General features: G+C 42.6%; 1 protein-coding gene across 1 annotated transcript in view; it reads left to right on the forward strand.

Annotated features, from left to right (window-relative positions):
* LOC139365934 (short transient receptor potential channel 7-like) overlaps positions 1–25,222 on the forward strand; it is a 56,422-nt gene that overhangs the window by 30,532 nt on the left and 668 nt on the right. Inside the window, exons 6-11 of the mRNA XM_071102993.1 lie at positions 4,117–4,350; positions 11,372–11,636; positions 18,840–19,035; positions 19,649–19,870; positions 23,927–24,007; positions 24,883–24,958. Of these exons, the coding sequence (XP_070959094.1) occupies positions 4,117–4,350; positions 11,372–11,636; positions 18,840–19,035; positions 19,649–19,870; positions 23,927–24,007; positions 24,883–24,958 (1,074 nt within the window). The remainder of the gene's footprint in view (positions 1–4,116; positions 4,351–11,371; positions 11,637–18,839; positions 19,036–19,648; positions 19,871–23,926; positions 24,008–24,882; positions 24,959–25,222) is intronic.

Here is a 25,222-nt window from a genome sequence, read left to right on the forward strand (position 1 = left end):
ATAAAACGAGCTGGTGGAGGGGGCGATTAATGGCACACATACAGTTGATGTCGGAAGTTTACATACACCTTAGACTAATCCATTTAAACTCAGTTTTTCACAATTCCTGACATTTAATCCTAGCAAAAAGTCACCAATTTATTTTAAGAATGTGAAATGTCAGAATAATAATAGAGAGAATGAATTATTTCAGCTTTTATTTCTTTCATCACATTCCCAGTGGGTCAGAAGTTTACATACACTCAATTAGTATTTGGTAGCATTGCCTTTAAATTGTTTAACTTGGGTCAAACATTTCAGGTAGTCTTCCACAAGCTTCCCACAATAAGTTGGGTGAATTTTTGGCCAATTCTTCCTGGCAGTGCTGGTGTAAACTGAATCAGGTTTGTAGGCCTCCATGCTTGCACACACTTTTTCAGTTCTGCCCACACATTTTCTATAGGATTGAAGTCAAGGCTTTGTGATGGCCACTTCAATACCTTGACTTTGTTGTCCGTAAGACATTTTTTCACAACTTTGGAGGTATGCTTCGGGTCATTGTCCATTTGGAAGACCTGTTTGCGACCAAGCTTTAACTTCCTGACTGATGTTTTGAGATGTTGCTTCAATATATCCACATAATGTTCCTACCTTATGATGCCATCTAGTTTTGTGAAGTGCACCAGTCCCTCCTGAAGCAAAGCACCCCCACAACATGATGCTGCCACCCCCTTGCTTCACGGTTGGGATGGTGTTCTCCGGCTTGCAAGCCTCCACCTTTTCCCTCCAAACATAACGATGGTCATTATTGCCAAACAGTTCTATTTTTGTTTCATCAGACCAGAGGACATTTCTCCAAAAAGTACGATCTTTGTCCCCATGTGCAGTTGCAAACCGTAGTCTGGCTTTTTTATTGCGGTTTTGGAGCAGTAGCTTCTTCTTTGCTGAGCAGCCTTTCAGGTTATGTCGATATAGGACTCGTTTTACTGTGGATATAGACACTTTTGTACTTATTTCCTCAAGCATCTTCACAAGGTCCTTTGCTGTTGTTCTGTGATTGATTTGCACTTTTCGCTCCAAAGTACGTTCATCTCTAGGAGACAGACCGGGTCTCCTTCCTGAGCAGTATGATGGCTGCGTGGTCCCATGGTGTTTATGCTTGCCAACTATTGTTTGTACAGATGAACATGGTACCTTCAGGCTTTTGGAAATTGCTCCCAAGGATGAACCAGACCTGTGGAAGTCTACAATTTTTTTCTGAGGTCTTGGCTGATTTCTTTTGATTTTCCCATGATGTCAAGCAAAGAGACGGTGAGTTCGAAGGTAGGCCTTGAAATACATCCACAGGTACTCCTCCCATTGACTGAAATTATGTCAATTAGCCTATCAGAAGCTTCTAAAGCCATGCCATCATTTTCTGGAAATTTCCAAGCTGTTTAAAGGCACAGTCAACTTAGTGTATGTAAACTTCTGACCCACTGGAATTGTGATACAGTGAATCATAAGTTAAATAATCTGTCAGTTAACAATTGTTGGAAATGACTTGTGTCATGCACAAAGTAGATGTCCTAACCGCCTTGCTAGAACTATAGTTTGTTAACAAGAAATGTGTGGAGTGGTTGAAAATGAGTTTTAATGTCTTCAACCTAAGTGTACAGTACGTAAACTTCCGACTTCAACTGTATACACTTAGAGCCATAAGATCAATCACAATAAAAACATCAGCTGGTTTCGCCGCCTCCTCACGCTTTCTCTCGTACCTCTTAACGTAGCAATATCATTTGTGTGTGTGTTTCCAGTAGGGATGGGGAGTGCCTGATTGCCTGTAATCAGTTACATTACCAGCAAAAATATTAGCGTTCAGATTACAGATACTTTTGAAAAATGTGTATTACTTTTCAATTCAGGAAGGATGTTTGTGAAAAAATACATTGGCACCTTTGTTTTCTCAATGACATTCAATTCAGCATTGAAAAAAGGCGCAAGTTAGAGTTTGTTCCACCTGAGCGAGTCTGTCCACAAGTCAGAGACAACTATGATGACACACCAAATGCATTTTCTCTTCTTCTAATGCCTCTTAAGGTTAAAGTAATCCAAAAATATCTGAAAGTAATCAGATTGTTACTTTTTGGGTAATCCCACAGTTACATTACTGATTACAATTTTGGACAGGTAACTGTAACAGATTACATTTAGAAAGTAACCTACCCAACCCTGGTTTCTAGTAATGGCAACGTTCTCTTCCCACCAAGAGTAGTTCTGTTCTTGAGCTGTTCTTGTCTATTAATGTTTTGTATTATGTCATGTTCTGTGTTTTGTCTGGATCCCAGGAAGAGTAGCAGCTGCTTTGCAACAGCTAATGGGGATCCAAATACAATAATGTAATAACAAATAACAAGACCAATTTCAGCCATAGTGTGTGTGTGAGCTGCTTAGAGTGTGTGTGAGCTGTTTAGAGTGTGTGAGAGTGGTGCCACCTGAGGGAGACATTGGTCATTTTAATTCTGTGGGCATTCTTTTTAATAAGCCATTTTCTCCATGTTTTGGCTGCGGAGATACACAGGTGTATGTATCTGTGTGCGTGTGATACTGTAGTGGTGTTTACGTATTTGTTGATCTCCAAATGTAAACTACCGTTCAAAAGTTTGGGGTCACTTAGAAATGTCCTTGTTTTTGAACGAAAAAACACATTTTTTTTTGCCTGTTAAAATAACATCAAATTGATCAGAAATACAGTGTCGACATTGTTAATGTTGTAAATGACTGTTGTAGCTGGAAACGGCTGATTTTTTATGGAATATCTAAATAGGCGTACAGAGGCCTAAAGAAGAGGCGACTCCGGGATGCTGGCCTTCTAGGCAGAGTTGCAAAGAAAAAGCCATATCTCAGACTGGCCAATAAAAATTAAAGATTAAGATGGGCAAAGGAACACAGACACTGGACAGAGGAACTCTGCCTAGAAGGCCAGCATCCCGGAGTCGCCTCTTCGACGTTGAGACTGGTGTTTTGTGGGTACTATTTAATGAAGCTGCCAGTTGAGGACTTGTGAGGCGTCTTTTCTCAAACTAGACACTCTAATGTACTTGTCCTCTTGCCCAGTTGTGCACCAGGGCCTCCCACTCCTCTTTCTATTCTGGTTGTGCTGTTCTGTGAAAGGAGTAGTACACAGCGTTGTACGACATCTTCAGTTTCTTGGCAATTTCTCGCATGGAATAGCCTTCATTTCTCAGAACAAGAATAGACTGATGAGTTTCAGAAGAAAGTTATTTGTTTAGGCCATTTTGAGCCTGTAATCGCACCCACAAATGCTGATGTGCCAGATACTCAACTAGTCTAAAGGCCGGTTTTATTGCTTCTTTAATCAGCATAACAGTTTTCAGCTGTGCTAACATTATTGCAAAAGGGTATAATAATGATCAATTAGTCTTTTAAAATGATAAACTTCGATTATCTAACACAACGTGTGTCACGTTTGTTGTATGGAGGAGACCAAGGCGCAGCGTGGTAAGCGTACATACTTATTTTATTAAAGAAAGAACACTGAACAAACTAACAAAACGACCGTGAAGCTATATAAACGAGTGCTGACAGGCAACTACACATAGACATAAGAACTCACAAATACCCTATGGAAATGGCTACCTAAATATGGTCCCCAATCAGAGACAACGATAAACAGCTGCCTCTGATTGGGAACCAATTCAGGCCACCATAAAAATACATATCCCTAGACTTACAAAACCCTTAGATATACAAAGAACCCTAGACAAGGAAAAAACTAACATTCACACCCTGACCTAACCAAAATAATAAAGAAAACAAAGATAACTAAGGTCAGGGCGTGACAACGTGCCATTGGAACACAGGAGTGATGGTTGCTGATAGTGGGCCTAGATATTTCATTAAAAAATCTGCCGTTTCCAACTACAATAGTCATTTACACAATTAACCATGTCTACACTGTATTTCTGATCAATTTGATGTTATTTTAACGGGCAGAAAAATTGCTTTTCTTTCAAAAACAAGACATTTTTAAGTGACCCCAAACGTTTGAACGATAGTGTAGATTTAAAACCCACCCGATATGATCTCTTGGAAGTATGTGTTGTGTTAATGTGTGCTCTCTCTCTCCCTCAGGTATGATCTGGTCGGAGGTCAAGGAGATCTGGGTGGACGGTCCTAGAGAGTATGTGATGCACTTGTGGAATGTGTTAGACTTCGGCATGTTGTCTATCTTTGTGGCTTCGTTCACCGCTCGGTTCATGGCCTTCCTCAAGGCCTCGAAGGCCCAGCTGTACGTCGACCAGTTTGTCACCGACGAAGACATCCGCAACGCATCACTACCTACAGAGGTAGCCTACTACACCTATGGTTCGTAGAAATATACTGTTGGCATTCTCATTTTCTACCCTTCTACAAGGGCCTACATTAACGACTGTGGACCAGTGCCCTACCCTTCCCAGTACACTGCTCGCGCTCTCTAATCACTGCTGTCATCTTGTGGTGTAAGGCTGTTATGACATGGCTGTTTACAGTAAGCTACGGTCTGCATGCACATGCATATGATAGCCTCCCCACTGTTTAAACATTAGTACTGAAACAGCCAACACACGCGATGACTCACTCAGTCACATACCCCAAAGCTGTTGCAATTGTGCGTGTGTGTGTGTGTGTCTGTGTGTCTGTGTGTCTGTGTGTCTGTGTGTCTGTGTCTGTGTCTGTGTCTGTGTCTGTGTCTGTGTCTGTGTCTGTGTCTGTGTCTGTGTGTGTATTGGTCCTCTCGTTTCTGTGCTTTCCAGGGGTGTTCTGGTGTTCCCCTGGTGTGTATTCAAAGAAGAGGGGGTAGATCAGCTTTAATATTGCAGATAGATTGTGGCTTCCATCAATGTAATTGTCTGCATCATTTACAATCCCCCATATATATATTTTGTAAATATACATATACAAAATATATAAAGGGCCTCCCGAGTGGCGCAGTGGTCTATATAGTGGTGTGTGTGTATATATATATATATATATATATATATATATATATATATATATATATATATATATATATATATATATATATATATATATACAATTTATTTATTTATGTTTTCTTTATTATTTTAAACTAGCCCTACCATCCCTCCCCTAAATGGAGTAAACTAATGGACAACAACACTTAGGCTTCTACTTCCAGCTTATACATATTACATATATTTTACAATAGTTATATTTTGTTTGTTTTTAGTCCCATCCTTCAACTACCCTCAACCTCTCCCATCAATCTCTGAAGAATATGCAGTTTTGATTTCTGTTTCCCATATATTTTTTGTATTACAAAAAAATACTCATGTTTAACCTTTCTTTAACTAGACAAGTCAGTTTTTCAACTGTGCTGTTTAACAAAGGTTCTGAACCTACAGTGCATTCGGAAAGTATTCCGACCCCTTCCTGACCCCTTCCACATTTTGTCACGTTACATTCTAAAATGTAACGTAATTCAAAAATGGATTAAACATATTTTCTTCTCATCAATCTACACGCAATAAAAACAGAAATCATTTATTTACAGAAGTATTCAGACTCTTTGCTATGAGACTCGAAATTGAGCTCAGGTGCATCCTGTTTCCATTGATCATCCTTGAGATGTTTCTACAACTTGACTGGATTTACCTGTGGTAAATTCAATTGATTGGAAATGATTTGGGGTGGCAGGTAGCCTAGTGGTTAGAGCGTTGGGCCAGTAACCGAAAGGTTGCTAGATCGAATTCCCAATCTGACAAGGTAAAAATCTGTCGTTCTGCACCTGAACAAGGCAGTTAACCCACTGTTCCTAGGCCGTCATTGTAAATAAGAATTTGTGACTGACTTTGCTAGTTAAATAAAATGTACATTTTTTTGGGAAGTCACACATCTGTCTATATAAGGTCCCACAGTTGAGAGTGCATGTGAGAGCAAACACCAAGCCATTAGGTCGAAGGAATTGTCCGTAGAGCCCCCGAGACAGGATTGTGTCAAGGCACAGATTTGGGAAAGGGTACCAAAACATTTCTGCAGCATTGAAGGTCCCCAAGAACACAGTAGCCTCAATCATTCTTAAATGGAAGAAGTTTGGAACCACCAAGACTCCTCCCAGTTCTGGCTACCCTGTTATGGATGATGCGAATTTTCGCAGCTTTTTGTTAAAAATCGCGCAACATTTCAAAGTCCTGCTACTCATGCCAGGAATATAGTATATGCATATGATAAGTATGTGTGGATAGAAAACACTCTGAAGTCTCTAAAACTGGTTAAATCGGGTCTGTGGCTATAACAGAACGTGTTTAGGAGTAAAAATCCCTGGTAAAACTGTTTACCAAAAACACAAAAAAAATATTTGTCCGCCATTCAATGTATTGTTTAAGGCGACCTAAAATAAATGAGGATCCCCTGCAAACGCCTACAGCTTCCACACGATGTCGCCATTGCTGTCATTTATCCTTGGTTATAACACGAATAAGCCCCTCCTTTCTTGAGGCGCACCACAGTATGTTGTGAAACTGGAAAAATGGACGATGATTTCCAGACTTGCTGCTATCGAATACAGATCGCCCCGTGATCAATTTGATACATCATTAACGTTTATTAATACCTAATGTTGGTTTAGAAAAGTCGTTTGAAGTGACTTGTAAAAGTTTATAGGCGACTTTTGTAATTTTAAAAAGTGACGTTGCGTCTTGTAAATGGGCTTTTTGCAGCATCAGACTGGCCTTCAGCAAATGACATTTTGGGTATACAATGACGGATTTAATCGGGAAAAAGACCCAATTGTGATGTTTATGGGACATATAGGAGTGCCAACAAAGAAGCTCGTCCAAGGTAATGAATGTTTTATATTTTATTTCTGCGTTTTGGGTAGCGCCGGCTACCGCAAAATCTGTTGTTTACGTGTCGTGCTGGTATTTTGGGGGGGTGCATGCTATCAGATAATAGCTTCTCATGCTTTCGCCGAAAATCATTTTACAAATCTGACTTGGTGGCCAGATTCACAACGAGTGTAGCTTTAATTCAGTACCTTGCATGTGTATTTTTATGAAAGTTTGAGATTTATCGAGTACTATACTCGAGTACTATAGGTGGCGCTCTGAAATTTCCGCTGAGCTGTCCATGTGCAGGGACCACCTCCATAAGAAGCTACCCGGCCAAACTGAGCAATCGGGGAAGAAGGGCATTGGTCAGGGAGGTGACCAAGAACGCGATGGTAACTCTGACAGAGCTCCAGAGTTCCTCTGTGGAGATGGGAGAACCTTCCAGAAGGACAACCATCTCTGCAGCACTCCACCAATCAGGCCTTTATGGTGGAGTGGCCAGATGAAAGCCACTTCTCAGTAAACGGCACATGACAGCCCACTTGGAATTTGTTAAAATGCACCTAAAGGACTCTCAGACCATGAGAAACAAGATTATCTGGTCTGATGAAACCAAGATGGAACTCTTTGGCCTGAATGCCAAGCATCACGTCTGGAGGAAACCTGGCGCCATCCCTACGGTGAAGCATGTTGGTGGCAACATCATACTGTGGAGATGTTTTTCAGCAGCAGGGACTGGGAGACTAGTCAGGATCGAGGGAAAGATGAACCAAGCAAAGTACAGCGAGATCCTTGATGAAAACCTCTCCCAGAGTGCTCAGGACCTCGGACTGGGGCGAAGGTTCAGCATCCAATAGGACAATGACCCTAAGCACACAGCCAAGACAACGCAGGAGTGGCTTCGGGACAAGTTTCTGAATGTCCTTGAGTGGACAAGCCAGAGCCCGTACTTTAACCTGATCGAACATCTCTGGAGATATCTGAAAATAACTGTGCAGCGATGCTCCTCATCCACCCTGACAGAGCGTGAGAGGATCTGCAGAGAACAATGGGAGAAACTTCCCAAATACAGGTGTGCCAAGCTTGTACCTAAGCCTGTAATCGCGGCCAAATGTGCTTCAACAAAGTACTGAGTAAAGGGTCTGAATACTTATGTAAATGTAATATATTTTTTGGTGTGTTTTATGTGTTTTATTTGTAACACGTGTAAAAAAATTAAATAAAAATGTCTAAAAACCTGTTTTTTGCTTTGTAATTATAGGGTATTGTGTGTAGATTGATAAGGGGGCGGGGGGGGGGTAATAATTTAATCCATTTTAGAATAAGGCTGTAACGTCACAAAATGTGGAAAAAGTAAGGGGTCTGAATACTTTCCGAATGCACATTTTATGGATACAGTATATTTTACATTTAGTTCTTGTTATTTTTCATCCCACCCTTCAGCTCCACAGCATCTATCTCTAAATACCATCCAGTTTTGATTTCTAAGTGTTACACCTTGCCTTGGTATTGCACTACGCAGGCAAGTTGTCCAATACTCGCTCCAAGTTGTCCAATATTCACTCCAAGTTGTCCAATATTCACTTAAGAGTTTGCTCTCCCCTATCATCAAACAAGTACTAATGAGAAGACGAACCTCAGCGCTGCTTCCTTTGTCTTATCAGATAGTCACAGTTCATATACACTACAAGCCACTGGGAAACAAACTGTGTTTCTCTTCTTTCTCTGTTTAAAATCTTTCTTTCAACTAGCTCTCACAGTCTCACACCAGAATTAGATGTTCATCCATGTTTCTCAAACTTCAAATTACAAAGTGTTTAAGGTTCCCTTTAGGCATTAACTCCAAATGTTTAGGGTTAAGTTTAGGCATTCATTCCCGAAATCTTAAGCTGGAACTGACAGCGTTTTACCTACTTTGCAGATATGAAACAAACAGACAATCATAATATCAGTTAAAAAATATCAAATTCCCAATTTATGCTACAAAACCAACTTCATAAGAGGTTTTCAAAATAGGTTATATTTTCTGCCGAGTGACGCAGCGCTCTAAGGCACTGCATAGCAGTGTTGCGGTGTCACTACAGCATCGGGTTAGATCCCAGGCTATGTCATTACCGGCCATGACCGGGAGTTCCATAGGGCGGCGCACAATTGGCCTAGCGTTGGGAGGTTTTAGCTGGGGGGCTTTACTTGGCTCTAGGGACTCCTTGTGGCGGGTCGGGCGACTGCAGGCTGACTTCCATCATCAGTTGAACAGTGTTTCCTCTGACACAATGGTGAAGCTGGCTTCCTGGTTAAGCGAGCGGGTGTTTAAGAAGAGCGGTTTTGCGGGTCGAATTTCGGAGGACGCCTGACTCGGCCTTCGCCTCTCCTGAGCCCGTTGGGGAGTTGCAATGATGAGACAAGATCTTAATCATGAAAAAAGGGGTACTTTTTTTTAAACAAACGGTTACACTACCGTTCAAAAGTTTGGGGTCACGAAGACATTTCCTAGTTTTTGTCAGAAAAGCAACATTTTTGTTCATTAAAATAACATCAAATTGATCAGAAATACATCAAATTGATCAGAAATGCAGTGTAGACTTAACGTTGTAAAGGACTATTGTAGCTGGAAACAGCTGATTTTTAATGGAATATCTACATAGGCGTACAGAGGCCCATTATCAGCAGCCACCACTCTTGTGTTCCAATGTGTGTTAGCTAATCCAAGTTCATAATTTTAAAAGGCTAATTGATCATTAGAAAACCCTTCTGCAATTATGTTAGTACAGCTGAAAACTGTTATGCTGATGAAAGATGCAATAAAACTGGCCTTGTGTAGACTAGTTGAGTATCTGGAGCATCAGTATTTGTGGGTTCGATTATAGGCTCAAAATGGCCAGAAAAAAATAACTTTCTTCTGAAACTTGTCAGTCTATTCTTGTCCTGAGAAGTGAAGGCTATTCCATGCGAGAAATTGCTAAGAAACTGAAGATCTCGTACAACGCTGTGTACTACTCCCTTCACAGAACAGCGCAAACTGGCTCTAACCAGAATAGAAAGAGGAGTGGGAGACCCCGTTGCACAACAGCAAGAGGACAAGTACATTGTGTCTAGTTTGAGAAACAGACAAGTCCTCAACTGGCATCTCATTAAATAGTACCAGCAAAACACCAGTTTCAACGTCAACAGTGAAGAGGCGACTCTTGGATTCTGGCTTGCAAAGAAAAAGCCATATCTGACTGGCCAATAAAAAGAAAAGATTACGATGGGCAAAAGAACACAGAGGAACTCTACCTAGAAGGCCAGCATCCCAGAGTCGCCTCTTCACTGTTGAGCACAGAATAACTATTCAACACTCAACACCCGTTGAGTATGGCCAGTGTCATTCAACGTTGGCAAAACAGCATAATTAAATTGTTGCCAGCAGCACAGTTGCCGTCACCAACATAAAAACAGCCTAACCAGCTCTGCTAGGGCAAGTAAAATGGTCAGAGTGAGCAGTTCTCTCATTTGTGTCTGGAAGTAGCTAGCAAGCTAGCCAACGTTAGCCAGTTAGCTTCGGTGCTTGACTGCTGCTGTTAAGACAGAAGGCTTTGATCAACCCTACTCGGCCAGAACGTCCAGTGTGTGCTCTGAACACTCCTTAGAGATGGGCGGGGCTAAAGCTTAAGAGGGTGTGAACGATGCTGACTGGATGTAGACAAAGAAGAGGTCTCCAGTAGGTGTCCTATAACATTAAAGGCCATTTTCTCAAAAGTGGGGTTACAAGTTTATCAACTTTCAAAGCAGAATTACCTCCCATTGTTCCTCAACTGTTGTGTGTGACATACCCTGTTCTAGCTCTGTGTCTCTACTTTTATCCAATGTAAAAAATAAAATAAAAACATTTCAAGTTTTGCTACATCAAACTGGGTGTATATGAGCAGATTTCATGTTGCTAAAATGCTGTCTGTTCCACTTTAATGTTAGGCATTAACTCTGAAGGTCAAGGTATGGGATAGGCTTAAAATAAAAGTCTCAAAAACAACATTCTATCGCTGGATTTGAACTTGCAACCTTTGGAATCAGAGGCAGGTGCCTACAATTATCTGCCATCCCTGCCCACAACTCCTAGCAGTCCACAACTCCCTAGCAGTCCACAACTCCCTAGCAGTCCACAACTCCCTAGCAGTCCACAACTCCCTAGCAGTCCACAACTCCCTAGCAGTCCACAACACCCTAGCAGCGCACAATGTTGCCCCTTGTGGCCGATTTTCACGTCACCTCCCCACGTCCTCAGACATGGATGGACGTCAAATACTGACTTATCATGGGGTGACCTGGCTGCTTTCTTTATTTGGTTACTCTTCTCCTTTCCACACACTTTTCTCTTTTCCACACACTTTTCTCTTTTCCACACACTCTTCTCTTTTCCACACACTTTTCTCTTTTCCACACACTTTTCTCTTTTCCACACACTTTTCTCTTTTCCACACACTCTTCTCTTTTCCACACACTTTTCTCTTTTCCACACACTGTTCTCTTTTCCACACACTCTTCTCTTTTTCACATTCTCTCCCTACGGTTTGTCTCAGCCAGGAATAAGTGGCGTCCATCGGACCCCCAGATCATCTCAGAAGGTCTGTATGCCATTGCTGTGGTGCTGAGTTTCTCCCGCATCGCCTACATCCTGCCAGCCAACGAGAGCTTCGGCCCCCTCCAGATCTCCCTGGGCCGGACGGTGAAGGACATCTTCAAGTTCATGGTCATCTTCATTATGGTGTTTGTGGCCTTCATGATCGGCATGTTCAACCTCTACTCTTATTACCTAGGAGCCAAGTACAACCCTGCCTTCACCACGTGAGTGAGAAAATACAATACACATCCTGTACACACACACACACACACACACACACACACACACTGAAACACACACAAATGGAAGATTAGTGAGATGAGTGAAACACATCTTTTTTTGGGGGGGGGGGGGGGGGGGGGGGGTCAAGTGACATGTTATTTAGGAAAGATACTGGTGGAGTCCCACAAGGTCACCTTTCTTTCAAAGCTCTTTTCTGACAGGACAGGTGGAAGTAGTGTCTGGCTACATCTCTGTCCAGTTTATCAGTGGAAATCCACTATGATGTTTTCTGGAACCAGTTGGTCCTTTCACATCAATGATGACAGGCACATTTACTTTTATTTAATGTCCGCCTGTGGATTTTATAGCAACGTCGCAAAGTGATCAGTCTTTATCCTGTGGCAGGCTCGTTTAAGAACCATTTGTCAACATTTATCTCAGAGAAAGAAGACACACACTCATTCAGACACAGTCCTCTTCCCTCCTCTCCTCTCAGAATGTACTTTTACCACTTTAGGCTAGAGACACATTATCATTTGATCATTCTATCACTCTTTCTGAAACTGAAACTTTCCACTCAATCATCTCAGTCACTTTGCTAATGGATTTTGGGTCCAGCCTGTCCGTCCGTCAGTCTCAGTCAGTCAGTCAGTCAGTCAGTCATTTTTTTATGAGTTTGAGAACTCCTCTGTTCCATCTGTGTGTAGTGAAGTAGAACCACAGAGAACGGTGGAGTCTGGGATGGGTTCTGCTTGGCTGATCACATAGAACCACCAGTCTGCTGAGGCGGTACCGGTACAAACGTCGGACTCATCACTTCTGCTCCCTACAGCGGATATTCAGTTTTAGGCCTCTGTCTTGGACTCTAAGACCTGAATGGTACCCTCAAGGGCTGCGTTCACACAGCACACTCAACTTTTTTCCACTAATTGGTCTTTTTGACCAATCACATCAGATCTTTTAACATCAGCTCTTTTTTGGGGGAGCTGATCTAATTGGTCAGAAGACCAATCGAAACACAGCCTGTGTTGACTTTACCCTGAAACACAGTTGGGATTTGTTTCCGATGTCAGTTTTGAGGAATCCAGCTGATATATCATTCCACTTGAATTCATAGTAACCTGTCAACCAGTGAGCTGTTCTGAATGAATTCTACCGTTCACAAGTTCTTACTGGCACCACAAGGGGTCACTATGACTCCAATTACTGATGGAGTCAGAAAGACCATAACAGAAATCACGTTTTCCAGGTGGAATTTACATAAATTATTTACCTGGTAAAGAAAAGGAGTGGGTTGGACTGTATCTTAGGCTAGGTTGAGGAGTGATATTGCAGGTCAGAATACAGGAATGTTGGTGGAGGACAAGGTTTCCAGTGCAGAGTATTAATTTATTAACTAACTAACGAAGGCCCAGCACAAGGACACAAGAGCCCGTGGGGTCCGGGGGGTGGGTGGGTGGAATTGAGATATTGAATGGGTTTTCAGCCCGGTAGCTAAGGTTGTGTGAAAGGATGTTGTGGTTCTGGAGGATACAAAAGAGAAGATATATTAGCATACATACGAAGTGTCATAACTAATAGGAGAATGTAGAAAAGTATAACACACAGGAACAAAAGATACCACTGGTAACTAAATAATTCCCCAAACCATCACACTACCACCACCATGCTTAACTGTTGGTATGAGGTGGAATATAGTGTTTGGTTTTCGCCAGATATAATGGGACCCATCTCCTCGAAAAAGTTGATTCAAGTTTGCCAAAAAGCACCTGGAAGATCATCAAGACTCTTGGAAGAATGTTCTATGGAAGAATGAGTCAAAAGTATAACTTTTTGGATGACATGGGTCCCATTATGCCTGGTGAAAACCAAACACTGCATTCCACGGTAAGAACCTTGTACCAACGATTAAGCATGGTGGTGGTATAGTGAATCTTTAGGGATGCTTTGCATGAGAGAATGTCAAGAGTGTGCAAAGCTGTCATCAAGGCAAAGGGTGGCTACTTTGAATAATCTCAAATTGAAAATATATTTGGATTTGTTTAACACTTTTTTGGTTACTACGTGATTCCATATGTGTTATTTCATAGTTTTGATGTCTTCACTATTATTCTATAATGTAGAAAATAGTAAATAAAAAAAATGAGTAGGTGTGTCCAAAATGTTGACTAGTAATGTATATATGTGTCTGTGTATATATACAGGCTAGGAAGTTATCATTATACAGTCTCCAAACATGAAAAGGCACTTACTTAAACTCAGGTATGCACAACATGGACTGCATTTAGACAGGCAGCCCAATTCTGATATTTTTTCACTAATTGGTTTGAAAAGATCTGATATGACTGATAAAAAATGATCAGAATTAGGCTGCCTGTCTAAACTCAGCCATGGACAGGAAAGGGAAAACACTGGGGCTGCCCTATTCACCAAACACTAAGGAAAACACACGCTGCTTTATACCAGAGGAATGGGAGCGGAATGTTGATTAGCAGAGTGATTTCAGGTGTGGTGAGTTGGCAGGATAGGGGGAAGTCCAGAGAGAGGATAATTGGAAAGTTGGTCGAATTTGCATGATGCTTCAGAACAGTTGGTTTAGACGTGTGTGTGTGTGTGTGTGTACGTACGTACGTACGTACGTGGGGTATCGTTATCACCACCACCTGCCTCCCTCAATCAGCACCGGAGCCATCAAACCTGCCCTCACTACCATCCTCCATCAAAGCTGCCATGTCTGTTATACTCAAGAACACAGAGAGATAGCAGATACATGCACATACGTACGTACGTACATCCTCCATCAAAAGCTGCCATGTCTGTTACGTACGTACGCATGTGCATGTATCTGCTATCTCTCTGTGTTCTTGAGTATAACAGACATGGCAGCTTTTGATGGAGGATGGTAGTGAGGGCAGGTTTGATGGCTCCAGTGCTGATTGAGGGAGGCAGGTGGTGGTGATGACGATACCCCAGGAGGAAGCACTCTGAGTGGGGGCTGTGGAGAGGGTGAAGGCGGTTCTTTGGAGGATGGCTGGAGGGTTCAGGCAGTGAAGGTACAGCTGGAGTGTTCAGGCAGTGAAGGTACAGCTGGAGTAGGCCTAATGAAGACTGTATGCCCTAATGGCTACTATTCTGGCCTTCAGAACCCAACACACTGACTGACCCACTCACACACAAAAGCACACATATTATTTCACACACACACACACACACACACACACACACACACACACACACACACACACACACACACACACACACACACACACACACACACACACACACACACACACACACAGCAGGTTATTAGGATTCTCAGCTTGGCACCTCTGGAGAAGCAGTAGGCCTGTCTCTATGTTCTAGTCAGCCATGCATTAGTACACTGCTGTACAGACCTGACTGCCAGACGAGAGGAGAGTAATGGAGAGATACAGGAAAGGGGGGGATGGAGGCAGAGTCAGGAAGTAGAAGTTAGAGGGAGGACGGAGTCTATTTGAGGAAAAGAGAAAGCGTCAGCGAGTAGAGGAGAAAATAGAGGAGGGCAAATTTGACAGAGTAGGAAGTTAAACAAATGATATAAAAGAAAGAGGAAAGGAGGAATGAGTATGAGTGAAGAGAGGGGGGATGGAGTGAAGAGAGGGGGGATGGAGAGACTAGAGGGGGATGGAGAGACTAGAGGGGGATGGAGAGACTAGAGGGGGAAGGAGAGACTAGAGGGGGAAGGAGAGACTAGAGGGGGATGGAGAGACTAGAGGGGGATGGAGAGACTAGAGGGGGATGGAGAGACTAGAGGGGGATGGAGAGACTAGAGGGGGATGGAGAGACTAGAGGGGGATGGAGAGACTAGAGGGGGATGGAGAGACTAGAGGGGGATGGAGAGACTAGAGGGGGATGGAGAAACTAGTGGGGGGTGGAGAGACTAGAGGGGGGTGGAGAGAAGCAGAGGAGGATTCTTGGCTGGCCTGTTTGTGTGGGCACAATAAGGGAAACAGGCCACTGGCACAGACAGGAGAGAGAGAATCAGAGGGATAAGCTGAAGAAGACACACAGACATGGAGAACAAGCTGAAAAGGAGGGAGAGGGCAAAACCAAAGAGAGTGAGATATATTTTGAGAGAGAGAGAGAGAGAGAGAGAGGGGGCCTGGTGGTATGGCATGACAGTTTAGCGTGGGGGTAAAAAGGAACAGATGTACAGTTCCAGTTAAAAGTTTGCACACACCTTCTCATTCCAGGGTTTTTCTTTGTTTTTACTATTTTCTACATCGTAGAACAGTAGTGAAGACATCAAAACTATTAAATAACATATATGGAATCATGTAGTAACCAAAAAAGTTTATTTTTGAGATTCTTCAAAGTAGCCATCCTTTGCCTTGATGACAGCTTTGCACACTCTTGGCATTCTCTCAACCAGCTTCATGAGGTAGTCACCTGGAATGCATTCACTTAACAGGTGTGCCTTGTTAAAAGTTAATTTGGGGAATTTCTTTCCTTCTTAATGCGTTTGAGCCAATGAGTTGTGTTGTGAGAAGGTAGGGGTGGTATTCAGAAGACAGCCCTATTTGGTAAAAGACCAAGTCCATATTAGGTCAAGAACAGCTCAAATAAGCAAAGAGAAAATACAGCCCATCATTACTCTAAGACATGAAGGTCAGTAATTTCAAGAACTTTTAAAGTTTCTTCAAGTGCAGTTGCAAAAACCATCAAGCACTATAATTAAACTGGCTCTCATGAGGACTGCCACAGGAAAGGAAGACCCAGAGTTACCTCTACTGCAGAGGATAAGTTCATTAGAGTTAACTGCACCTCAGATTGTAGCCCAAATAAATGCTTCAGAGTTCAAGTAACAGGTACATCTCAACATCAACTGTTCAGAGGAGACTGGGTGAATCAGGCCTTCATGGTCGAATTGCTGCAAAGAAACCACTACTAAAGGACACCAATAAGAAGAAGAGACTTGCTTGGGCCAAGAAACACGAGCAATGAACATTAGACCGGTGGATACTTGTCCTTTGGTCTGATGAGTCCAACCGCCGTGTCTTTGTGAGATGCAGAGTAGGTGAACGGATGATCTCTTTTCTTTTATTTCCAAGGATTATACAAGTCGGGATGTGCCGAGAGAGAGAGAGAATTTATAGAGCGTGATGGACACTCGTGTTGTCATGAAGCTCCTAATTGCTTGTCTCGCACTGTTCAATTCCCTATTCAATACATATGACCAGAGAAGACACACACACTACACATACACCCACTCAAACAAATCACATTGATTAAGACCAGAGGTGCTTACCCGTCTGTCACCATGGATACGGCTCAGCGGCGTGATCGAGGAAAGTTGATCTGAGTTTAATACTTGAAGATGTCTGTCTGTCTGCACCACTCTCCTGAGAGATAGCACTGCTAGATGGAGCGAGGGAGGCGGTGAGGGAGGAGAGTAAAGTAGGGAGGGAAGTTCATATATAAATGCTATAAGGAGGGAGGGAGAGGATTTTAATATCGGAATGATGAGAGAGCGAGATAATTTTTTTATTTTTTATTTAAAGTCGGTAATTTACTGATCTGCAGCATTGATTTCCCTGATTATAGAGAGAGAGTGAGCTAAAGACAAAGATAGTTAGAGAGAGAGACAGAGTGGAAGGGAGGGAGAGAGTGGCACTGAAGAAAGATCGAGAAAAGGAATAATGGAAAATAAAGTTAGAGAGAGCGAGCGAGAGAGAGAGAGAGAGAGAGAGAGAGAGAGAGAAGGAGAGCGAGCGAGAGGGACCTACTGTGTGTTCATATCAGTCTCCTGAGGAAGTAGATGAGCAGTAATTGGGTTTGGATTACACACACACACAGACTAGAGGTGAGTTGCTGCCATTCTCCCTCGTAGGGAGTGTGTGTGTGTGTGTGTGTGTGTGTGTGTGTGTGTGTGTGTGTGTGTGGTGCCTTGTACTGCCTCCCTCTCTCCTCTCAGTGAGGTGCTCTCCTGAGGGTTAAGGCTGGCTGTGTCTCTGAAGGCACCCGCTGTGACCAGCTGTTAGGGAACTAGACAGAAGCGTTTAATGACGGCTCAGCACCCGGCATCAATATCCGCTGGTCTGCTCTCTGTGTGAATAGGAGGGGTAGTGGTAGCCGGCGACTGATAGAATTGTTCACGTATAGAAAGGACTACTGTATCTCTGCAGACAAGTGGGGATGTCCGTGTATGTCATAAGCTTCTATTAGAAACCTATCCCTTTCCCTGCCTAATAACATGTACATTCATTTCTAAATGCATGTAAAGAGTCTTGCATATTGACGTTAGTTTGTCACGTGAGCCCCAGGTCAGAGGAAAGGGAAATCAATTAACATCAGCCAGGATCAAGTGGATGGACTATCATATGGGGGTCTGAATACCGTTCCACATGAGAACATTGTCCAATAGAGAGAGAATTTAGGTTTATTCAGCCATGGTACCACATGCATGTACCGTACATACTGGGCCTTGCAGCACATCGAGCTGACAGATGACATATTGTTAGTTATTTTAACGGGTTACTACAGAGTGATCCGAGTTCTAAGATCTTGTGAGACAGAGAGACAGAGAACAAGACATAGAGAGCGAGTTGTAGGTTAAGCAGTGTTTTCCACTCTGCCTAGAAAGATGAAGTGTGTGTGGCTCTAAGCGCTGAAAGAGGAGAGGTTTATTATTGAAGTGCACACACAGGCCTGTAGCCGACATCTCTCTTCCCCTTCACCCCTCCCTCTTGCTTTGCCATTCATTGAATGTTTATTTGGCAGTATTGCGTCCAAATGTCGGTGTTCTTTAGGCAAAGTGTATGTTTAGCTCACTCCAAACCCCCTCAGAGATTGGGTGTCTGACAGCGCTAGCTAGAGCAATGTCACCTCATTCGACCAACTTGTTCTCGTGAAACGAAACGAGGGCGCAGGCCATGAGCACTGAGACTAAAAGCAGAACCAAATGGACTGGACTGGACTAGACGTTTCCAACCTGTTCCGTTCCATGCACAACCAAATCACAGACAAAAGCACGGGGCTGTTCCAAAGTGGAACAGAACTGGCTTTGCCTCTTCAATTGAGCTTTCCTGGTGGGGGGATAATGTGTTGGAATTGGACATGACTCATCAGCTATTTCATCAGTGCCAGCTCATAAACTCTACTAAAAGAACACTATACTCTGGTTTACAGACTCATGCTTGCGTGTGCATCCGTGTGTGTTTCCCCAGGGTGGAGGAGAGCTTTAAGACTCTGTTCTGGTCCATCTTCGGTCTGTCGGAGGTGATCTCCGTGGTCCTGAAGTATGACCATAAGTTCATAGAGAATATTGGCTATGTGCTGTTTGGGGTCTATAACGTCACTATGGTGGTGGTTCTACTCAACATGCTCATCGCTATGATCAATAGCTCCTACCAAGAGATAGAGGTCAGTTCTATCAATAACTCATTCATATAGAGGGCAGTCCTATTAATAACTCATTCACATAGAGGGCAGTCCTATTAATAACTCATTCATTTTACCTTTATTTAACTAGGGAAGTCAGTTAAGAACAAATTCTTATTTTCAATGACGGCCTAGGAACAGTGGGTTAACTGCCTGTTCAGGGACAGAATGACAGATTTGTACCTTGTCAGCTCAGGGATTTGAACTTGCAACCTTCCGGTTACTAGTTCAACGCTCTAACCACTAGGCTACCCTGCCGATCCGTATAGAGGTCAGTCCTATTAATAACTCATTCATATAGGAGTCAGTTTTATTAATAACTCATTCACGTAGAGGTCATTCCTATTAATAACTAACTCACATAGAGGTCAGTCCTATTAATAACTAATTCATATAGGAGTCCGTTTTATTAATAACTCATTCATTGGGAATTATCCAATCTTACATTTATAATCATACAATGGTCGTGTTATGATAAAGTTTAGTCAAAGAAACAAATATTCAGTGTGAAATATTGTTAATCCCACATGACTGTACCAATGTGTGTGCGGTGTGCGCGTGCATTTATTTGTTTGCGTGTGTGTGTCCCCTCCAGACAGATGCAGATGTAGAGTGGAAGTTTGCCCGTGCCAAGCTGTGGATGTCCTACTTTGACGAGGGTCGCACTCTGCCCGCTCCTTTCAACATGGTGCCTTCTCCCAAATCCTGGTACTACCTGGTCCTCCGCACCAGGGCCTGCATCGTTCACCTCTGCAAGGCCAAGGGGCGTCGCCACGACAACGAGCTAGAGATGGGCATGCTTAACCCACGACTCAAGGTCAGAGGGGAGAGGGCAAAGGTCAAAAGTCAAACCCTAAATGTATCAATACATACTGTAGATGCTAGTGTTTGATCTTATACCAAGCTATTTTCAGTGTAATAAGATAAGAACATTTTTAAAATACAATTTTAAATATATTTTGTTTGTTTAGCTTATTGGAATACCAGGTGAGAATTTGCTGTGAATGGTGCTGAGCAGATCCTTGGTAAATCTTACTACATTTGCACACACTGTATATAGGCTTTTCTATTGTGTTATTGACTATACGTGTGTTTATCCCATGTGTAACTCTGTGTTGTTTCTGTCGCACTGCTTTGCTCTATCTTGGCCAGGTCACAGTTGTAAATGAGAACGTGTTCACAACTGACCTACCTGGTTAAATAAAAGGTGAAATAAAAACAATATATATATTTTTTTAAATGGGTCTTGCCAAAGCATAGCTGAACATCCAGGGAGGCGTGGTGCCTAAACAGCACTGCACAATGTTTTACCAAAGCTGTTGCAAAAGCCGCTTGGGTTATTTTGGTGGTGGATGTGTTGTGGAGACTATTGGATGTATTTCAAAGGCTTCGGGATGTATTATAGGAGCTGTTGGATATGCCCGCTCCTTCCTAATGCTTAACCTGGTTTGTAGAACTCCCTCTGTGGGTAGACAGAGAGCCGATGGCTTGGCTATGAAACACAACTGAGCAGAGCATCAGGTGAGCAATCGACACGCAGACTCACACTAGACCTTAGGAAGACGGGACAAAATGTAAAGTGAGTTTGTTGGAGCGAACTGCAGCGGTTTCTCTCTTCCTGAAGGAGATATGCATGTATACGGCAACTTGCTTCACTTTTTAGAGTGTTTGTGTACGTCGTGTACATTGTGTTTGTAACTGGTTGTTATTGAGCGTGTGTTTGTGTGTGTGTGTGTGTGTGTATGTTTGTGTGTTAGTATACAGGACTAGTTTCAAGGCCCATTGCAGTTTGGTGCCAAGTCTTGTTTTGCCATGCCACTGATGATGTCAAGCTTAGCAGCCTTTCGAGCCCCAGATCTGTGTGTGAATATCTATGTGCATGTGCATGCATGTCTGTGTGCGTGTGTGTGTGTGTGTGTGTGTGTGTGTGTGTGTGTGTGTGTGTGTGTGTGTGTGTGTGTGTGTGTGTTTGAGCGTATCTCCTGCCAAAATGAAAATAAGGACTCGTAGGACACTAAGTTAATCTAGAAGAGGACATTAAAACTAGGTCATTGATATTTAGCAGAGCAGAGAGCAGATACATCAACACCCGGTGACATAATACACATTATTCCAAGGTAATAGGAATCATGTTTGCAACACAGAAATATATATAACATATAATACAGTATTATTTTCTATCTATTTATATACACAGTTTCTTTATTTTTACTATTTTCTACATTGTAGAATAATACTGTAGACATCAAAACTATGAAATAACACATATGGAATCATGTAGTAACCAAAAAAGGGTCAAACAAAACAAAATTGATTTTAGATTTTAGATTCTTCAAAGTAGCCACCCTTTGCCTTGATGACAGCTTTGCATTCTCTCAACCAGCTTCATGAGGAATGATTTTCCAATAGTCTTGAAGGAGTTCCCACATATGCTGAGCACTTGTTGGCTGCTTTTCCTTCACTCTGCAGTCTAACTCATCCCAAACCATCTCATTTGGGTTGAGGTCGGGTGATTGTGGAGGCCAGGTCATCTGATGCAGCACTCCGTCACTATTTTTCTTGGTCAAATAGCACTTACACAGCCTGGAGGTGTGTTGGGTCATTGTCCTGTTGTACAACAAATTATAGTTTGTAACCAGCATGGCTACCACATGTGTAAATAGTACCCGCAAAACACCAGTCTCAACGTCAACAGTGAAGAGACGACTCTGAGATGCTGGCCTTCTAGGCAGAGTTCTTCTGTCCAGTGTCTGTGTTCTTTTGCCCATCTTAATCTTTTATTTGTATTGGCCAGTCTGAGATATGGCTTTTTCTTTGCAACTCTGCCTAGAAGGCCAGCATCCCGGAGTCGCCTCTTCACTGTTGACGTTGAGACTGGTGTTTTGCGGGTACTATTTAATGAAGCTGCCAGTTGAGGACTTGTGAGGTGCCAGTTTCTCAAACTAGACACTCTAATGTACTTGTCCTCTTGCTCAGTTGTGCACCAGGGCCTCCCACTCCTCGTTCTATTCTGGTTAGAGCCGGTTTGCGCTGTTCTGTGAAGGGAGTAGTACACAGAGTTTTACGAGATCTTCAGTTTCTTGGCAATTTCTCGCATGGAATAACCTTCATTTCTCAGAACAAGAATAGACTGATAGAATGCTGATGCTCCAGATACTCAACTAGTCTAAAGAAGGCCAGTTATTTTTGCTTCTTTAATCAGGACAACAGTTTTCAGCTGTGCTAACATAATTGCAAAAGGGGTTTTCTAATAATCAATTAGCCTTAGCTACAATAGTCATTTACAACGTTAACAATGTCTACACTGTATTTCTGATCAATTTGATGTTATTTTAATGGACAAGAAATGTGCTTTTCTCTCAAAAACAAGGACATTTCTAAGTGACCCCAAACTTTTGAATGGTAGTGTATGAGTGTACACAACATTAGGAACACCTTCCTAATATTTCATTGCTCCCCCTTTTGCCATCGGATCAGTCTCAATTCGTCAGTGCATGGACTCTACAATGTGTCAAAAGTGTTCCAATAGGATGTTGGCCCATGTTGACTCCAATGCGTCCCACAGTTGTGTCAAGTTGGCTGGATGTCCTTTGGGTGGTGGACCATTCATGATACACACGGGAAACTGTTGAGTGTGAAAAACCCAGAAGCATTGCAGTTCTTGACACACTCAAACCAGTGCGCCTGGCACCTACTACCATACCCCATTCAAAGGCACTTCAATATTTTTCTTGCTCATTCACCCTCTGAATAGCACACATACACAATCCATGTCTCAAGGTTTAAAAGTCCTTTAACCAGTTTCTTCCCTTTCAACTGAAACTGATTTTAGCAAGTGACCCGGTAAGGGATCATAGCTTTCACCTGGATTCACCTGGTCAGGAAAGAGCAGGTGTTCCTAATGTTTTGAACACTATATATTTTTGTCCGGACTCTGACATTGCTTGTTCTGATATTTCTTAATTTCTATATTTTTATTTTTGGGTTATGTGTGTATTGTATTATTTTGTATTGCCAGCTTTTACTGCACTGTTGGAGCTAGAAACACAAGCATTTTACTGCACTGTTGGAGCTAGAAACACAAGCATTTTACTGCACTGTTGGAGCTAGAAACACAAGCATTTTACTGCACTGTTGGAGCTAGAAACACAAGCATTTTGTTTCCCCTGCAAGTCTGTGTATGCGACCAATAAACTTTGATTTGATTTTACCTAGATTTGCAGTGACTTATATGGCTGTCATGCTCTCTAACCTCTCTAGCGTCTCATTTTGTGTTGTTGTGTCTAACTCGTCCTCATATATAACTTATGTTATTGATGCACTGCAACAACAAAATTTAACTTAAGTCAAGGTCGGTCGTCTGTCTTCTCTAGTTGTTCCTGCATACTGAATACTAGTTGATCCTGCCAATACCAGCACCTGGATTTAGACCAGAGCTCTCCATCCCTGTTCCTGGAGCAGACTGACATAAAGTGTAGTCAACTTTGTTCTAAGGGCAGGAAATAGCTGACTGGTTTAGGGCAGAACAAATCCGATTGGGTTTTGAAAAGGTCAATGGGCGGAGTTTAACAGATGCACAACTTTTGAAAACATGGCGGAGGTGTGAACAGAGAATCTTTTACAAACCAGTTGGTTGGTTTAGGGCAGAACAAATCCGATCAGATTATTTTTGCTCTTAGAACAAAGTTGACTACACTTTTATGTCAATCTGCGTTCGCAGAGAACTAGGCTTCCTGTAGGTTTTCACTCCAGCCCTAGTTGTAACAAACCTGACTCAACTTATCAAGCAGCTAATTATTTTAATCAGGTTTGCTAGTTTATGTTTGGAGTGAAAACCTACTAATATATATGAACTCATGTTGTGTTGTTGCAGGGCAAACGCTACAGAGCCCACGGTCGACCACGAGAGGAGTCCACTCTCAGAAAACCCATCAAACATCCCACCAGATACCAGGTACGAGAGATATATAGAAAGTAAGCAAGAAAGAAAGAGGGGAAGGTAGAGGTCATATGTGAGAAATATCAGAGGGGAATGAGTGGGCGAAGAAGGAAAGAAAACGAGGCGACAAAGGTTTAATGAGGTATCGAGAAATGGATTTAGTGGGAGCAGGTAATGGCTGAATAAATGAGCAGGAGTGTGGAGTGATTGACTGAATGGGGAAAATGGATGGAGGGATGGAATGAGGAAAGGTCTTTCTGTCCACCTTTGCCCTGTGGGAAATCTTCTCTCTTCCTCTGTCATGAGGTCATTCTATTGTGCCTCTCACAGACCATTATGCTTCTCTCTAAAAGCCGTTCTCCTGACACACACAATTTATTTTGGTATGTCAGATCAGCTTCTCACAGTGAGTGCGTATGTAGTGCACACAGGATGGCAGGTAGCCTAGCAGTTAAAGCATTAGGCCAGTAGCTGAAATGTCGCTGGTTTGAAACCCCGAGCTGTCATGGTGAAATATCTGTTGATTTGCCCTTGAGCAAGGTACTTAACTCTAATTTGCTCCAGGGGTGCCATGACCCTGTAAAACAATACATTTCACTGCACCCATCTATATGTATTTATGGACCGGTTCCTAGAGCATTTCAGTGCATGGACTGACTGAGTGGGTCTTTGAGAGAGCTACGTGTGTAGTCTTTATAGGCTTAAGATCAATACTTAACATTCGGAGCTGATCAGTGAGACACAGTGTGTGTGTATGTATGTGTGTGTGTGTGTATGTTTAATAAAGCTTATGGTCAGCTTTCATAACCAACTCTTCTCCACTTCTCTCCCCTTCCTATTTTTCTCACCTCTCCTCCCCTCCTCCCTCCCTCTTCTCTGTCGTACTGCAGAAGATCATGAAGCGTCTCATTAAGCGCTATGTTCTGAAAGCTCAGGTTGACAGGGAGAACGATGAAGTCAATGAAGGTGAAAATCGAATCTCCTTTAATGTCGCCTTTATGTACCTCAGCAGATGCTACCTGCCTGGATGGGTATTGTCAGTGCGAGTGTATGTAATGTATCCTGCAGAGTAACTTAAAGGATCACAGTCTGATCCTCTCTCCTCAATGTTAGTTCATTCTTAACAGCATGTAATAGAACAGCAGCATTGTGTGTGTGTGTGTGTGTGTGTGTGTGTCTGTGTTCATGTGTGTATGTGTGTTTGTGTGTGTTTCACTCATTCGTGTGTGT

The sequence above is a fragment of the Oncorhynchus clarkii genome, chromosome 14 (assembly GCF_045791955.1).
Source record: "Oncorhynchus clarkii lewisi isolate Uvic-CL-2024 chromosome 14, UVic_Ocla_1.0, whole genome shotgun sequence".
Lineage (NCBI taxonomy): Eukaryota > Metazoa > Chordata > Actinopteri > Salmoniformes > Salmonidae > Oncorhynchus > Oncorhynchus clarkii.